Source organism: Gekko japonicus, unplaced genomic scaffold, assembly GCF_001447785.1.
Source record: "Gekko japonicus isolate JY-2015 unplaced genomic scaffold, Gekko_japonicus_V1.1 scaffold1039, whole genome shotgun sequence".
Taxonomy (NCBI): Eukaryota; Metazoa; Chordata; class Lepidosauria; order Squamata; family Gekkonidae; genus Gekko; species Gekko japonicus.
In genome coordinates, this window is record NW_015164218.1 from 614606 (window position 1) to 633339 (window position 18734).

The 18734-nt window shown below is 45.8% G+C and overlaps 1 protein-coding gene across 1 annotated transcript in view; it reads right to left on the bottom strand.

Annotated features, from left to right (window-relative positions):
- Positions 1-1863: 1863 nt before the first annotated feature.
- DDX42 (DEAD-box helicase 42) overlaps positions 1864-18734 on the bottom strand; it is a 28616-nt gene continuing 11745 nt past the window's right edge. Inside the window, exons 9-19 of the mRNA XM_015408518.1 lie at positions 16896-17015; positions 15231-15407; positions 13628-13756; positions 11801-11900; positions 9929-9976; positions 9018-9115; positions 8640-8916; positions 6664-6890; positions 5675-5785; positions 5491-5589; positions 1864-4587 (exon numbers count right to left, since the gene is read on the bottom strand). Coding sequence (XP_015264004.1) covers positions 3940-4587; positions 5491-5589; positions 5675-5785; positions 6664-6890; positions 8640-8916; positions 9018-9115; positions 9929-9976; positions 11801-11900; positions 13628-13756; positions 15231-15407; positions 16896-17015 — 2034 coding nt within the window. The 3' untranslated portion in view covers positions 1864-3939. The remainder of the gene's footprint in view (positions 4588-5490; positions 5590-5674; positions 5786-6663; positions 6891-8639; positions 8917-9017; positions 9116-9928; positions 9977-11800; positions 11901-13627; positions 13757-15230; positions 15408-16895; positions 17016-18734) is intronic.

An 18734-nucleotide genomic window follows, 5' to 3' on the forward strand; every position in this document is an offset into this window, starting at 1 on the left:
CAATCAGGCCTCAGTGTTAGCCAAATTGGGCTAACATCAGGGGCAGCAAATGAGAGAATTTTAGAGCTACAAAATTCAGTTATTCAGCCAATGCCTTACATAGGAGAGCAATTTGAATCTACAGGCCTAGAATTAAGGGCACTCTGTTTTTAAAGTCTCTTTTGCCTCAGTTGCATTATTGTAATGAAGAATAAAGTGTTCAAGAAGACGTTTCCTTCTCACAGTGAATGGTAGCTTGTTGATTAGTTACAACTTTTCACCTGTCTCCTTCAATAGCCCAAAAATGAGGTTTAGAGATTGACAAGAATAATCTTTAATGTAATCATCTACTTTTTTTGTTGAACAACTGAAACTTCTTTGGTTATGCTACAGTCCTAACTTTTGCTGTATCGTAGTAAGGAAATGATATTGTGCCTTGTTTAGAAACACTAGAAAGTACAGGGAAAAAATATTAACTTTTCTTGCAGAGGAAAGCAAGCATGATAGGAACAGTAAGGGATACTTAACAGGCTAGAAGTCACACCTAGACAGAAACATCCTAGAGCAGCACAGTCTGAACTGGTAACAATTGATTATCTGCTGACAAAGAATGGCACCATATTAGAACTTGGCATCCCTCTGGACCTTTCATGGTGGAAGTTGAACTAGGTGTCTACTCTTAGATGGGATGTGCCAATATGGATGATGATGGGTATGATTATAGGGTTTTTTCTTTCCTCCCGTTTTATGGTCACCGCTCTACATTCTTCCAACTACACCTCCCATTTCCCTCTATTTGACGTTATCTGTGCTTGCGATATCATAAAACCCAGATACATTTGTACAGCTCTTATTTGGCTGATAGCAAGAGAGGGGTTTCTGCAGTCCTCTGGAGGCCTTTGTAAAAGAAAGTCTCTGAACCCAAAACGAACCACTGCAATGGGACTGTCAGAGAAAGTGATAAGAATTAGACAAGTCCATTCATTTTGGCTATACTCTGAGGAGCAGAAAAGAGGTGACATGTTTAAAACCACAAATGGAATAGAGTTCAATGCAGGACAATTTTCCCCACTAAGATAGCTACTCAAGGCCGTTATGGAAACCCTTTACGGCTGAAAATAATAAGTTACTGACCAAGTTGCATTTCTAGACACCCAGCTGCAGCAGAAGAGCATGAAGCAAGAAGTGTGTTTACAATTTTCCACTGGTCTGTTTTCTCCCTGCAATTCCCCCGCTGCTGAGATTTCAGACCCATGTTTCTGTTGCAAACGAGGGTCTGGACCCCCAAGCTGGAGGCAGAATGGCTAAGAAATAAGTGCAGGAAAACAGCGCTTTTCCCTGACTTCTTTTTCTCCCTTGCAAATTATCTCCTCCTGGCTGCAGGAGCTAAACATTTGGAAACAGAGATTGGCTGACATGTATTGTAAGGGAATATGTGGCTGTTTTCTCCAAAGGACGGCATGCCTTGTTGAAAGGGTCTAGAGAGCACCAACAAACCCCTTCCAACTTGTACTTGCTGCCAGGGATACTTTATGCTAGAATGCATACCCTGCATGTACATGGACTGGAACATAATAGATGAAGCTTTTAAACAGAATGGGTTGGATCCAGCAAGCTCTTTTACTCGGTCTCACTCAGTTCTCCTCCTTCCTACAGTCCTAGTTCATCCACACAGGTCCCATGATCTCCAGAATAACCTTTTTAGGTTGTCAGAGGAGATCTTCACCAGCAGGAAATCAATTGGATCCAGCTTTATACTTACAACATGGGAAAGCACTTTCAAGCAGCTTCCTCCCAGGGCCTGGGACAGTACAGAAAGGGACCAAAAGGCTCTCTATTCCAATCTACAAGATGGGTATCCTGTGCTAGCCAGGCCCCAATGGGCCAGAGGCAGAGAGCAGGCACTCCACGGAAAAGCATCCTTTAGAATAAAAGCACTTGAGCAAGAGAGGTGAGGAAGGTGCTGTGAGGAAAGGCAAAGATGCTCAGAGACCCCAGCCAATCTGAGCTGACAAAGCATTCCTTAGAATTACAGCAGCCTGACCTTGTGTGCATCAGCAAAACTTACTCATGAGTAAGAGGGAAAAAACACACAAAACAGTCATAAGCCAGGCAATTGTCCTAATAATAAAAACATTTACTAGAAGAGCAAGCAGAAACTAAAGGGGACAGCATGTCACAAGATCCTGACACGGCTTCAGATAATTTTGTATAAATGAGAGGCTAAAACAGTTCTACTTTCAGCAAACAAGATTATCCTACCACACTTGTAAAAAAAAAAAAAAGAATTAAAGAGCCCAAGAACACAGTTTTTAAAAAAGCAAGATATTTTTACATTTGCTGCTTCTTTCCAGATGTACGTGAAATCCATTTTGGAAAGAACACCACAATCTGTTTCCAAACAGGTCCCGTTGTTAGTATCTCTGTGTACAAGCTTCTTCCAGTCCCAAACTTACAAAAGTCTGAAAAACTTCCTGGATCTCCCCCCCCCCAAAAAAATCATGACAACTTGATGCGGTATGTGAAAGGTTTCTCTTCCCCCAAGTATGTTTTAACCAGGGTGGGGGCAGAGAGATAGGGAACCATAAAAATCTGGAAAACATTTATAAACCAATCTACACAGGACCTCATGGCCTGCCTTTCCCCATCAACTGCATGGTTAGCAGAGATCTTGTTCCCCACGTTTATTCATGAAACTGGACCATCCCTGGGAGATGGAAGGTAACAGCTTCTGCTAAGCCCTTGCTGAGCAGTTTTTTGCCACCAAACGTCAGATTCTCTGCTGCCAGAAAGAAATAATCTGGATGACAGGAGACGACGTGCGGTGTAAAAACTCAAATTGGATACGAGGGAATGTTGCCGTTCTGCCCCTAAAAATAACTCTATGAAATACAGCAGGCAGGCAACTGGAGGCTCCTAGGCCAAAAGAGGCCCACAAATAAGTGAGACTGCTGTTTAAATCTGCCACATTACCAACTCAAAGATCGCTCCCCTCAAACTTCTCATCTTAGCTGGCTTAAGTAAAGAGAGAAAAACTGCAGAACTTGCAGGGTGAACTGTTTAAATGTTTCCTGCATCTCTCTCCTCCACTTCTTGGAATAAAATCTCAAGCAGTGTCTGTCAATTAACACTGAGCAGCAGGGGATGGTCTGATACTCTGGTCACGTTTCTCCGTCTTACGTGTGGACTACTGACAAGAGGGCAGGATTCGAGTCACAGCATGCGCTCACAAATCCTAATAAAAGATGGACTTAGAAAGTTAGGGCTGATACATGTGGTGAGAAGGTGAAAAAGGTTAGCTGAAGTCCTGACTTAAGCCACAGCAAGACCTTATGTTTCCCACACCAGGCCTGAGATTCTGTGTAGATGGGCCTGCTCCATTACGACCCACCCATGCCAGGGGTCATCATTCCACCTACATGTTTGCCGCTTGGGGTAGCTGTTGGCACCCAATTCCTGATCACCATTTTCTCTGCGCACATGCAATGTGAGTATGAACATGGCAAGCAGATCTGGAAACAGCCTGCTACTGTAACCAGCTGACAAAGTTTTAGGGGCACCACGGTGACGACGGTGAAGAAAGGGAGGCTGGGCTGGTTGAAGTCCGTGCTGATTCGTAAGGGGGGGGGGATCTACCCAGTTCAAGCCTCTTTCTGGACAAAAAGCAAAAAGCAAAATCAAAATGCTCCCAACCAATTTTTTTTGTTCTTGCTAACCGAGTCCCTCGGGTGGATGGATATTGAAAGCCAGAGCATGGAGAAGTCCCACGAAAGGGAATGCTTTCCTTTTTACCAAAGCACAACACCTACGTGCCATTAAAGTGAAGCTGTCTACAGATGCACCAGCCAAGGTTGGTTGGGGAACGTTCTTGTCCATTGCTTTCCTCCTCAGTGACTACTTATTGGCAGACCAAGCCTCCTTCGAGAGGCGCCTTTGCCACTTGGTGGTGAGCCTGGGCCTTTAGCTGTCCCATCGACTCTTCTTGCGCTTTGGGGGTTCGGGAACAGCAAAACCATCTGTCTTGCTGTTGTCCCTGCTGTTGCCATCCTTCCTGTTCTCGCTGTTCCTGTTCTCACTATTTCTGTTTTCACTGCTGTTCCGGCTGTCCCCATTATTCCGGCTGTCCCCGTGGCGGCTGCTGCTTCCACCGCCAGAATGTCGGCTTTCGCTGTGACGATGGCTGTCCCCATGGCGGTTCTCTCCATGGCGATAGCTGTCTCCATGGCGCTGGCTGTCGCTGTGGCGACTGCTGCTGTCTCCATGGCGCTGGTTGTCGCCATGGCGACCGCTGCCTCGGTTGTCACTGTACCGTTCTCGGCCTCCACCACTACCTTCTCGGGTGCTGTTACTGGCATTCACACTGTTGAATCCTTGAATTCCGGGGCTCGGGAAGGGAGGGATGCTGTTTAGGCTTCCGGCGCTTATGAAGCCTGAGAGCCCCTTTGCTGCGCTCATGGGGCTGTCGGATTTTGCCAAGTTCTGCTGTGCTGAATTTGTTGGCACGGAGTTCAAGCTGCCAGCACTGGTCCAGCCACTGGCACCTGCTGAAGAGCTGCCCGTCTTCTGGTTGTTAAAGCTGGCGGCCACAAAGTGACTCTTATATTGTGACTAGAGGAAAGAAAAAGAAAATGTAACTTCCCCCAAATCCCCATACAGTATGTGCCACTTTTTCTGTTTTCTTTGCTTCAGGGGCATTAGATGCAATCAGATTGGAGATGGGAAAGATGCACTTCTGCTCAGTAGGTGTCCCCCACTGCTCAGAGATTTCCTCCTGTTAACTGCCATATTTTGTGCTGGGAAGGAACTTCTCCTAGGCCAAACTGGCCAAGGCACAACACTGGCTATTCCTTTACTGCCTTCTCCTGTACATGGCTTGGCTTGCTTGCTTGAGCCACCTGGAGGATTTGACTGAACCAAACTCTGCCCCCAGGCTCCTCTGGCATTAAAGCACACGTTTCCCTCTGTGCTTTGCTTGAAGCACATTAATTTGTATGGAAGGGGGTTGACTTGTGATGTGCCAATGAGCAATTTTGATTTAGATGCTGAACAGAATGTGACGGCTCCATCTCCTGGCCAACAAAAAATTTGCTAACTGAATAATTTGTGCTAGGCCTGAGGAAACTTCAGTTTTACTAGCTTCCCTCCTCTACACAACGACTTATTTGAGTGAATTCATGCTGGGATACCACAACAGAAGGGGAAGTGATGAAGCTCTACCCTCTGGCCTCCCAGTAGTTCTCTCCAGCTATGAGGCCACACCAATGTGGAGGACCTACAGAGAAGCCTGTCTCAAGGGAAGGGGGATAAAGAAAGCCTGGACAAAGATCCTCAACTTGCCCCTTTCAGCCTTCTGATCCTCAAGGGTGAACTCTGCCTTCCAAGGTTCCTTCTGATATTGTCTGGATAGGCAAGATGCTGATCTATAGACAAAGAAGCTGGCCTAGTGGGAAAATGGCAGCAACAGAGATGGCACAGGGAGAGATTAGTACAAGGACAGCTAGTTATACCTACCTGAAATGCTGCCTTCATTGCAGACAGTCTGTCCCCCATTGCTCCTGTTGAAGGTTTGTACGCTTCGTAATTGCTCATGATGCTGTTACTCCCACGATCCTGCAATGCAAAGATGTTAGCAGTTAGCCTTGCTTGTCTACGTCCAAAGTCACTGAATCTAGGATAGGTTTTTTGCTGTACTTACAGAACCATCAGAACCTAGGCCGGGGCGTTCACGATACCCCAGGCCACCGCCACCAATGTTGAGCTTCTTGCCCTTCCCTCCTTTGAAACGGGATTTTCGGAACCAAGCATTCTTTGAAAGAAAGAGGACAGCAACATGAGTACAAGAGATAAGTCTGTGAGGAGCAAGCATATATTTGTGGTCTGGTTCAGGTCCACTCTAGGCTACAGAATTCAAGCTGGAAGTGTATGGTATGCGAGAATGGGAAAAAAAATCACAATTTTACACTGCATATTCCCCCCCAAAAGCAACAGACAAAAATCTAAGAGAAGTTATTTTATTTTTAACACATAATAGGGAAGGGAACACGTTTGCAAGGGGAAAACAAACTCTGGACTTGAGTTGCTTTTGAGAATATGCCTCATTGTTAGAACCTAATAGTGAGAATCAGACTAGAAACACTGCTTTGAACTGGGACTTCCACTGGCGAAAAGCCAGGCTGAGAGCAACCTGACTACCTCCACAAAATGAGTCCATGATAGAGATGAATTCACAGGAGAACACAGACCTCTCACATTCAAATACAAAATCCCTTTGACTATCCCCCCAAAACTGTGGGCTGGATCCAGCCAACTTTTTCACTCAATGTTACCCAATTCCCATCTTTACTAAACCCTCCATTCCACATGGCTTTTGTCCATCTAAGTCCCATGCTCCTTGGCACAGCCTTTTAGTTTTAGGATGGTTGCAGAGGACTCCCTTCTCCCTTTTTTTAGTAGTGAAAGACCTGGCTGGATCCAACCTACTGATTGGCTGAGACTGAGTGAAAAACATGCCTCTGGGTCTCCTTTAGTAGACTGCTCCCTGGAAAGCATGCTGTTTAAAACAGCAACCAAATACAAATTTCGAAAATGAGTACCATCAATTTGAGGCGGCTCACTTTTGGATCCAGAATGCATGTTTCAGGCAAGGGAAAGATGACGGCCCTTCTGGATGTGTGCATACATTACCTGCATGGCTAAGTCTAAGAGCTCCTTTGAAACATTCTGATTGGCTCCTTCCAAATTCCGAACAAGGTCCCCAGCAAAGTTGCTGTCCTTGTGAGTCAGTAAGGTGTAGGCCACCCCTTTCTCGCCTGCTCTGCCTGTGCGACCAATGCGGTGGGTATGGGTGTCGATGTCGCGGGCCACGTCGTAGTTGATCACGGTCTTAATTGAAGGGATATCCAGACCACGAGCTGGGGCACAGAAAAGGGAAAGGCATGTCTGGAGTCTAGACCTCACTGCAAGTCTCTGCTCAGATTGCGCTGCCCATTCTCCACCCGGGCTGAGCTAGGTCTACTCAAATATGTTTTCTCTCGCCCCCATTTAAGAAAACTCATAGCTGACAGCAACCACTTAATCCCAAAAATCTTTCAATGTAGACCGGCTACAGGCCTGTGCTTGGATTACACTGGTTTGAAAACAATGAGATCCATTGGCAGAGTGGAACTGCCTTGCCTCCCTCTCCCGTTGAAGCCCACTGAACTGCTCCCACCACCCCATTTTCTTAATGGAGGTCAATGAACCCTCAGGAATAGCCTAAGGGGCAAAACAAAAGCCTGCGCAAAATCAGAAGAAATACCATCCCCTTTCTCCAAAGACAGAAATGCCCTTAAGGGTTTGGAGCCGCTTCATGGGATACAAGCCATTTTTACTCCTAAGAGATGTCTTTTTGGATTGGAAAGGTGTTACATTGAGATGTCTAAATTATACTAACACCACAAACCTGGAACTTCTGAGAAAGAAACACACCAGGAAAAGTTACACTGTAAGTTTAAAGTAAAGCTGGAGAGAACAAAACACAGGGAGCAGTGGCCAGTTTCTAAATACCCCGTTTCCCCGAAAATAAGACCGACATTGAGATGTCTAAATTATGCTAACACCACAAACCTGTAACTTCTGAGTAAGAAACACACCAGGAAAAGTTACAACGTAAGTTTAAAGTAAAGCTGGAGAGAACAATTATTTTCGGGGAAACACGGTAGTTTCTTAATATCGCCAAATTTAAACTACTTACAACCTGGGGCAGAGGTGAGCTAAAACTATTAAATAAGACAGACTGGTTTGACTGCTACAGACTGTCAATCAAAAACAGTCCAGGAAAAGTACGTTTCAGAGGGTGGCCGCATCGGTCTGTAACAGAACAGTCAGATACGAGTCCAGAAGCACCTTAGAGACCAACAAGAGTTTTAGAGTATGGGCTTTCAAGACTCAAAGGTCCCTTCGTCAAACACCTGATGAAGCATCTGATGGAGACGGCTTTGACTCTTGAAAGCTCATACCCTGAAAATCCTGTCGGTTTCTAAGGTGCTACTGGACTCGTTATCTAACTGTGTAAGGACGTCTAACAAGTTATAATATTTTCACTTTCTAGGATCAGAGGGATGGGGCTACAACAACAGAGTTGTTAAAACACAGACCCGCACATTGTCTGCTGAGTGCAAAACTCTCTGTGCTAAATACAGGACCCGGGGGGAGTTGCTTTTCAGACAACTGCCTCCCAAAGCAGATCTCACCAATCCAGAGAAGGCTCCAGCCCTCATGCTCCTAAACTAAAAAAGAAAAGAAAAAAACAAAAAAACCCCACAAATAGAAAAAACAGACAAAGGGGAAAGGAAGAAAAAGGCAGGAGGAAGGAGGGCAGTCTGCAAATATCAGAATGAAATGCTGGTGGGGTCATGCAGTCTTCCTGGGAGGGAGGCAGAGCAACCTCCCCTTGGCCACTGGCTCCTTTAGGTCGTGGCGTGGCCCAGAATATCCTTCTCACATCTGCAGTCGGCTGCCAGCTCATTTCATGGACACTTCAGGGAAGGGTGACAGGCTGGCAGGCAGGAGAAAGCTAGCAGGGAGGAAAAGGCTCAGGAAAAGGTGGGGAGGTCCAGCATAGGATTCAACAACAAAAGGCTCCTGGGTCTTTAAGAAAAATCCTGTTCTTGCACCCTTACCTGCCACATCGGTAGCAACCAGAACAGGGAAGGCACTCTTCTTGAAATCCGAGATGACCTTGTTCCTTTCGCTCTGGTCCATGTCGCCGTGCAGCAGCCCCAGGCTGTGCCCTTCTTGCTTGAGGTTATTGGCCAGTTCATCAGCGTTTGCTTTCTTGGTGACAAAGAGGAGGACGCTCCCTGAAGAGGTGAATTCCACGAGGCGGCTGGTCAGCCAGTTCCACTTGTTGGGGCCAGAGGAGAAGATCTCCACAATTTGAGTGATATCTTCATTTGCCTGTTTGGATGGGGGAGGGGGGAATGATGAAAGCAAGTCAGAAATTAGCAATAAATTGCAACCGCAGGGGATTGGGGGAAATGCACACCCAGAAACATCACCTCTCCAATGTCTCCCTGCACCACACGAATTGGGTCAATCAGAATGTCTCTGGCCAGTCTCTCGATCTTCTTCCGAAAGGTTGCACTGAACAACAAAGCTGTTGAGGCAGGAAAGCAGTACTTAGTTTACAGAAGGGAAGGGGGAGATGATGGAAGGACGCAGGTCTAAAGCAAAGCCTCCAGAAACAAGATACGTGACATTCTGCACGTGTTCAGAGATAGTCTGCTCTCAAACAGGTGCACCATTGCCAGAGAAAGATGCTTCCAGCTTGCATATAGGTGCGCCTAAGGTCAAAACGTGATTTCTCAAACAGTCTCCACCATGGCTCAACAGCAAAACAAGCAGCAAAGCTGGCAGTGTCTGATCACACAATGAGATTATTAGGTTTGCTCAAGTGGGGATAGAAGGATAGACTATATCTTAGATTCCTTCCAATCTAAGCAGGGCAGGACGCTGTGGTGGAGGCTAGCCTGCCCCTGATCTGTTGGCTGTAGGGATCTGATATGCCAGGAATAATTAAGCCACTAGGCACTGCAGGTGCCACAGGACTCTTTCATTATTCATGTATCAAAATAAGGACAGAGGGTGGCTAGGAATGGGGAGAAAGCCACCATAAAACAGCAATGTGAAAGGAAGGGGAAATGAAAAGGCAGTGGCTGGTGGGACTACAAGCTGCCTATACATGAACAAATATGGCAAAGCCTTGGAAATGGTTAGAACTGGAGGAGAGAAAGGATAGAGAATGCAGCCCAAATGTGTATAATATTCCAACTTCATTTCTAGATACAGAAAGGAGATTCTGAATCCAAATAGGACAAACCAGGATCTCTTCCGAAAGGAGAGAGACTTTGACAGAGGCTAGTATCTCTTTGGTCTCAAATTATTCCACATTAAAGAAGCCCACACTCACTCTGCCTTTCGGGACGCACGTGGCTGGCGACTGAGCGGACTTGGTATTCTAAGGGAAGAGAAGAAGAAAGTTCCAGTGAATGTTCCGGCTGCTCTGACATATACCAAAAAACAGCCCTGTTGAGATTCCTAAGCAACCAACTGGATAAATCAAGCATGGCATGTAACTGAAACTGAACCTGCTGTATTCTGAAGAGAAGAAGGAAGAAGAGGCTTGATTTATATCCTGCCCTTCCCCCTAAGGAGTCTCAGAGTGGCTTACAATCCCCTTCCCCTCCCCACAACAGACACCCTGTGAGGTAGGTGGGGCTGAGAGAGCTCTCTCAAGAACTGCCCTTGAGAGAACAGCTCTGAAAGAACTTATGACTGACCCAAGGTCACACAAGCAGCTGCATGTGGAGGAGTGGGGAATCAAACCTGGTTCCCCAGATTAGAGTCTGTGCGCCTAACCACTACACCAAACTGGCTCTCTAGGATACTGCAGTTTTACTTCACAAAATGCTGAACCATCTCCAAACTCAGCTTCAGGAATTCTTGAATGCACTGCTGATATATTTGACTTTAGAATCAGGTTATATAAAAATACAAGATACAAGGCATTTAAATACCTTTTGTATACATTACAAAAAGGGTGTTAATCAAGAGATTACAAAACTAGCAATTTTATCGATAGATATTTGCTCTCTGTTTAACTAGCACCTTGAAATTAAGAGCAAATCACAGCTACAGGCTACAGAGATACTCCAGTTTTATCTTTGCTGGGTCAGATCTAGTACACAAAGCTACCTATCACACTGAATCACTATGCCTTTTCTGAACACAAGGAACTGCAGGCAATGGAAGGGGAGAGCATTCAACTAAGTTGCATCAAGAGCTTTTAGTTTTTGCAAAAATTGTATTTTAGGAGACTTGGGTTCCAGCATGAGACTATATAGTCCGGGGGAAAAAGCCTTTTCTTTTGGTGAGTGACATACCACACTCTTCCTTGAATGGCACCTAACATTGATTTTTGGGTCTGTGCGCCTAACCACTAACTGAAAGAGATCAATTAATCCCCCCTTCATTACTAATCCACTAAAAACAAATCAGGTATCAGCTTGGAATTGTGTGAGCATGCACACAAATGGACCTCCCTTGGCCAATTTCTACCACGGCTAAGAGACAGGCAGGGCAATACACAGTCGGACAAGAGAGTACCAGTCCTCTAGGTCTGTCCTGGCAGCCATGGACATACAAGATGTGGCTGCAGAGCCAGGGGCTCCATGCCAACTCTAAGGCTGCTGCGACTACCGTGCCCCACCTTCTTCTGAAGGGTGTTAAGCAAATCAGAGAGAGCTAGACACTCAAAACAATCCTCCCCTTGGCCACAAAATGCCTGCCTGAGGAAGAATGGTATTTTGGAAGGGAGTTGGACTTGAGCTTTGACAGATTTCTGAAGTTCCAGAGGTTGGGAGCGGCCACCAGAGGCCACCCTTTCATGTGGTCGCCCAGGACAATCTGGAGACAAAGAGCATCACTCACAGCTAACCACAGAGAATGCCACAGAAGGTGCCTATTTGTGCTGCATTATTCTTGACTTCCCAAACTTTCGCTACTCTGCACTGGGTCAAATCGCTTTCTTTCCCTTCCTAGTAGTTATATTCCATATCTGAAGGCTTTCATTTTGCCCCACCGCTGTCGTCTAAAATAGCCTGTACAAGATGGCAATACATCTTTGCTGAGTGCATAGCTAAGAAGACATCCTGTCTTTACATTCTTTTACTGATGGGTTTGCCAAGCCACACTGGGAGTCTTGGAGGAAGATGTGAAACTGGGAACATGGACCAGCCCTGTGGCACATCCATACTATGGCTGCATTTACTGCGTTACCTACCAAAACCCATGTCAAACATTCTGTCAGCTTCATCAAACACAAGGTAAGTGACCCTCTGGAGGTTGGTAGCTTTCTTCTTCACGTGATCAATCAGCCGGCCCTGAATGGAAATATTATAACAGCAGCAAGCTTGTTAGTATAAAATGTCTTAAACCACACCACAGAAATCTCTAGATCACAGAGCTTGAACAGGAAAAAGAGCAAACCATTATTGTTATTCCTCCTTATGCTTGTTACTGGGACTCCTTTCTTAGCATGAACAGAAAAATCCTTGTCTGAAAGTTTTATGATGGGGGGAAAGTAGAATTAAGTACCTGAAGGTTAAAAAAAAGATATAAATGTATTAGTCTGACCACTGAGGAAGGTCAATTGAGCCAAAATGCGTCTGGTCAGGGTCAATATTTGTCACCTTTGGATGTCACTGTTCATTACCAATGATAGTTATAGTGAGGGCCAGTATCTACACTGTTCATTACCAATGATAGTTATAGTGCCAATATCTATTTTTAATCTATTGTGTAATAAATACATGTATTTTTGCATATTTGTTAATATTTATTAATTTTTGATTTGACTAACAGTATTATTGGGCCTGGGCTGCGGTGGCTCAGAGGTTAAGACGCTGAACTGCAGACTGGAAGCTCTGTAGCTTGGCAGTTCAAGACCTCATTCCCACGTGACAGAGTGAGCTCCCATCTCTGGCCCCAGCTCCTGCCAACCTAGCAGTTCAAAAGCAAGAAATTGCAAGTAGATAAATAGGTACCGCTTCAGTGGGAAGGTAACAGCTTTCCGTGCGCTTTAGCGTTTAGTCGTGCCAGCCACATGACCATGGAGAAGTCTTCGGACAGCGCTGGCTTTCAAGCAAGGGAAACCTTTACCTTTACTTTTTATTGGCCCTGGTCACACAGAACATTAGTCATGCTACAGAGACGGAAGATAGGCGGATTTTCCGGGCGCGATCACAGCGCCACATCTGGGAAGTGTAGAGGTCCCGTGGCTCACCCGAGGCTTCCCGCCGAAGATGCGGGGTAGAAAACTAGTACCTCGGAGGCAAGGGCGGGCGTCTGATCGCGTTTTCGGTGGCATCCGGTGCCCGCCCATGTCCCCTCGCAAAAAGGTTTTTTCCCCCCAAGTCTCCATGGGATGCGCACAAGCACCCAAACCAACGGAGCATTCGTACATTTCAGGTTTTTTTTTTTTTTAAAAACACAACCCCGTTTGCTGCGCCGCCCCGCTTCTTTGCCTCGTCGTGTGATTGGCACCTCCCCCCTAACCACGGGACCTCGACGGGACCTCAACCGGATGCCTGATCGCGCAGTCGCACGTTATTTTGCTCCGGGGCAAACAGCCACGCTCCCCCCCCACATTTTCCGGGCCGTATGACCGGGGCCATAATTGGGCCTATACATTTGTATTTTATTAACCTTCAGGTATTTAATTCAATTTGGTTTGAGTTTATTTCCCCCTTTTTCATTTTCAGTTGTGGAAAAAGGAGACGACCAGCCAGCCAGGACAACCAAGGGGGGAAAAAAGAAGTATTTGAGGGAAGATGTTTCACCCCAGCAAAGAGTTCAGTTGCTTCAATGTTTGACAAGCCCCTCAGAAGCAACTGACTTCCGAAGATCTAACGCCCCATCCCTTTCCCTCTTGAGACTTTACTCCAGTGTGCATCACAACTGTCTGGATTTAGTCAAGATGAAGATGAACTAGGGCCAAGAGAGACTCAGAAACCTGAGAACTAATTTTAGAGAGCTTTCTTCCCTTTACAAAAAAAAGTTGAACCCTCCAAGCCCCTCGTGGCAGCAAGGCGCCTGGAGAAGTACTCACTGGAGTACAGACAACGATTTCTGCCCCTTCTTGCAGAGCTTTTGCTTGCTCCCACATGCTTCCTCCACCATACACCGCTACGGAGCGCAGGTTGTAGGCTTTCCCAAAGCGCTTGCATTCAGCATGGATCTAAAGGAAGAAACGTTCACAGGACATTGATAAGATGGCAATGAAGAAAGCAGAGAGAAGGAACTGCAAAATGCGTACATCTTCCCAAGCAATTTAGATCCAAGGACACACAGAGTGAATGGACTGGGTCCTGCAATCCGCCTCAATAACAGTGGCACTTTGCTCCAGCTCAGGGAGCCGCCCGTTGCAGCAAGAGGAAACTCTTCTGGTGGCAGAAGGCTCGTCAGTGCCAGAAGAAAAAGCCACCATCAGCAGAGCAGACTGCAGGATCCAACCCCGCTATCTGCAAGCTTTCTGGTTTTAAGTGGCCCTTCCAGTGACTGAGTTCTGCTTGGCTTCTTCCCTTCCATGCCTACCTATCTGTCACTTCTGGTACCCGCCGCTCAGTAAACACTATTCCTATCTAGATCACAGCAGGTCCCTCTCCTTCTTAGCCATCTGTTCTGGCACTTTCCGCATCTCTCATCTTCACAACAGTAGTGGAACTGATGTTTTCCTCGTGATGAAATTTTAAGGGCCCCTCCCCACCCCCTGAACAAATTTCCAGCATCATATCAAGATGAAATAGCACTGTGACTGGGGACAGAAAGGCAGATTCATGGGAAAAACAAGCACTCTGGCAGGGGCAACCAATCCTATACCTGCTCTTCCCTGCCACGGCTGTAGCATCTGCAGCCTGCCTTTACAAAATTGAGCCCAAAACATTGAGCCCAAGACATGGAAGAGGCAACTGCAGAAGCATCACTCTGTATGTGTGCCATCTTCCAATGCACTTGGGCCTCAACACTGGTCTCTTGAGATCTGAAAGGGGACAAGTACTCCAAGTCCGCCTGTGTCACTAAAATTCTATTACAAAGTCTTTGACCAATCGAGGGAGGCCCTGACAGTGCGGCAAGAACTAGAAGATCACCACTCACACTGACTTTCTCGGTGTGCAAATTATCTTTGGAGGCTCTCTGTTCTCCTTCTAGGTGGTTGAGCTATGCCAGCGGTCCCCAACCTTTTTGAGCCTGCGGGCACCTTTGGACTTCTGACACAGAATGGTGGGCACAGCCATAAGATGGCGGCCACAGAGCTAGAGCCAGCAACAAAGTGGCTGCCCCAGCCTACCTTCAATTACACAGTAAAGACCCTGGAGCTATGGTGGCAATCTTTTAAAAAAAAATCTGCAGAGCCAATCAAATGGCCAATGGCCAACCTTGCTGGGCAAGACCCCCATCTGGCCCTGACCACTTTCTAAAAAACACTTGGTGGGCATCGGGAAAGGTGTTGGTGGGCACCATGCTGGGGACCCCTGAGCATTACCTTATATGTAAAATGTTACTGAATATTTTCATATATTGTTACCAACTCAAGCTGCAAATCCAAAGGACAAGGGCCACGCATAGCAGAATCCATTGGGTTGTCTATCCTATTCCCAGTCGGGGTTTACTAATCCTCTTTGCCTTTCAACAAGTCCTAAATATGTACCTACCTGCTGGCACAGCTCTCTGGTTGGACACACAATCACTGCAATGGGTCCATCTCCTGGTTCCAGCTCCTTCTGATCCATGATATGAACCAACATGGGCCAAATGAAAGCCGCTGTCTTCCCACTGCCAGTCTTCGCTATGCCAATCATGTCTCTGCCACTCAGTGCTACTGGAACACCCTAAAGGGGGAGATAAAAAAATAAATAAACCACCTGTACATATTTTGAACCCGCCAACTTTCCAAAATGCAATAAGTGACCCTGAGCATGGGGGATGATTTCCAAACATTCCATTCATAATAACATCTGCGTAGCATTCTACTGAAGATCCACATTTATATAAGTTCCATTAGGTAGTAGCCTCAGAAGAAGTTACCATTTGGGGGGATCCCACTAGCAAATACCAAGGAAATGGAATTTACAACTGGCAAATGCAAAGTTGGGGGACAATTTACAAACATTCCATTCATAACAACATCTGCGTAGCACCTTTCTACTGAAGATCCACATTTAAATAAAGATCCATGGTAGTAGCCGCAGAAGTTACCATTTGTGGGGATCCCGCTATCAAATATTGAGGAAACGGAATTTACAACTGGCAAGGTCCTCCCCCGCCAGCCAGAAAAATTTGGGGGGGAAATCGTTCTGTTTCCATTTTTTTCCAGAGGCCGTTTTCTCAGGTTTTTCTGATAGAAAAAAAAAATGGAACTTTTGGGGAGTACTGAAAAAACTCCTATGAAATATTTTCTCTTTCAGGACGAGTGAATGCTTTTAAAGACAAGGAGCTCATGCTGTAGTGATATAGAGCTCTTAAACCCAAATACATTTATGTACCTAGAAAGTTCTTCATAAAGGGAGCATACAGGACTTTCAATATTTCCCAACTGTTAGTTTTTTTGAGCTGACTCTTCCCTAGTGGCTAACCCTTTTCACCTCTCTCTCAAACCACTGCGACACAGATACCCACAGACTGGGTAAAAAGTAGCATTGCCTTACTTAGTGGGAAGTAAAAAAAAAAGATCAAAAGGAGGTAGGGCAGAAACTGCACCAAAGCCTCAGAGGAAATCTGTAAAAGTTTCATTAAGAACTGAGCTCTCTCTAATCAGCAGTGATTGAAAGAAGACAGGATCTATCTGCAACTACAGCTAGCAGCATGGATGTTATTACTGAGCCTGTGTGCAACCTTTTTCTGACCAAATAATATATTTAATGTTATTTATTTAGCTCCTATTTTTTTCTACTTTTCAGATACCAAAAATTAAGTTACATGTGCTAAGCTTGGTTTTCTTCTCAGGCACTAGGTGTATTTGCAATTTTGTTTACAGAAAACTACCACATTTATAACTTTTACATTCCACAAATATGCCAAATACTGCAATCTGATATGATAAGTTATAAATGATGCCTTTCATGTCATTAGAGCAGTAAAATTAGTTTAGGTTTGACAGGGCAGTAAATATTGTATATATTTCCCCAAAATTTCCTATGTTTTTCGGGGGGGGGGACTAGGAAAAACAAAACCCACAGGAAATTTTACACCTCTGCCTGTTAGTCAAGGAAAAAACTGATAGCATCGCTATGTTGGGAGGGACACCATCTACTCCTCAAAAAGAATGAGACTGCAAGTTATATTCTGGGATTTCTGTTTTACTACCCTACAGGACCCACCTGGCACTGGATAGGGGTAGGCTGAGTGTACTCCGATTTCCTGATCTGATGCATAAGTTGTTCGTCGAAACCAAAATGAGCAAAACTGCTTCCCGGCCTTGGTGGAGCAGCTCCAGAGACCTATGGAGAATCATATCAATTATGAACAAAGGCCTGCACACTTTCTTTTGGGAAAGATGATCATTTAGTGTACCTACAAGATGTTGTAGAACCCGTGAGGGGGAAAAATGGGAGTCAAAGATAATCCACTCCTACCCCTGATACTGTCTCACAAATTGAATCCATATAACAGGCCTCTTCCCTCCCGACTACAGATTCACTATCCCTATACTGAATACGGTGCATTTCTACTCAGGGTCCAGCAGTGATAGATCCACCCGTAAAGCACAACGAGCATCCATGAAATCAGAAAGCTTTATTTGGGACAGCAGAGACATCACCCAAGGAGTGCTTGGAGTATGCGGGCCTGGAAAGAGCCAGAAATGCTCCCCCACAGAGATGCGTCAAATCGGATCAATATCACAGAAAGGGTTGGAGTTTTTTCCCCACATGCAAGTCAAAGGCCAGGTGGGGTAAGGAGTGAACAGAATATTAGGAAGTATCTGCTTAGAAGCTGGAGAAACCATAAGAGACTAGTGATGAAAATGGCTTCATGGTCTTGGGAAAGCAGCTCATGATGGAGGAAAACAAAAAATCTGGAAGGAGTGGTAGAACAAAGAAGAGTTGGTTTTTAGAAGAAGAGTTGGCTTTTATACCCCGCTTTTCTTTACCTAAGGAGTCTCAAGGCAGCTTACACTCTCCTTCCCTTCCTCTCCCCACAACAGGCCCCTTGTGAGGCAGGTGAGGCTCAGAGAGCTCTGAGAGAAATGAGATTGGCCGAAAGTCACACAAGCAGGCTTCATATGGAGGAGCGGGGAATCAAACCCAGCTCTCCAGATTAGAGTCCACTGCTCTTAATTACTACACCACACTGGCTCAGTAGGATCATTAGCTCCTCTCCAGTTTCCCATTGGACCTTAACACAAGGCACTGCAGATCGTAGGACTCGCAATAATGGGTTTAAGTTAAGGGTGGGAAGGTACTGGCTGGATATTAGGAAAAACTTTTTTACAGTAAGGGTTGTTCAACAGTGGAACCAGCTACCTAGGGAGGTGGTGAGCTCCCCCTCACTGGCAGTCTTTAAACAGTGGCTGGACAAACACTTGTCAGGGATGCTCTAGACTGATCTTGCATTAAGCAGGGGGTTGGACTAGATGCCCTGTATGGCCCCTTCCAACTCTCTGAGTCTATGATTCTGTGACACAGGCAGAGGAGCATCTTGCCAGCTCAAAAGTGCTGAACACAAATCTGAGGTAGTTTGAGGGCAACCAGTTGCCCAAACCCAAACTGCACTTACGTTTCTATACATACTCATTGTCACCATGCTTTCCTCCATGTTTTCTGCCTGAACAGACACCCTCTCTCCATCAAGCCATGTTCTTCTCCAACCTCTTCCCTTTAGAAACTGAAACCAAAAAGCTTCTCTTCCACAAAACAAAAAGCCAGTTCCAGCTTTCTTCTGCCTCCAGGATGCATGAGGTGCTCCAAAAGAGCCCAGGAAGAACAATCTGTTGTCTGCAAGGAACACCCACGAAGAAGTAACTGCAGGACAATCCTTAGGCTCTCCCAACTGTTATGGATCCTCTCAGCATTTTATGACTGGCCCTGCCCCCATGGCAGCCGTTTTGTAGCCGTGCCGGCCACCCTTTGGTGGGCTGGAGAATCCTGCTCCAAGGTCAGCGCAACACTGTTTTCTTAAAATTCCCTTCTTTGCAGCTAGTTATTTTCTGTACGTGTACC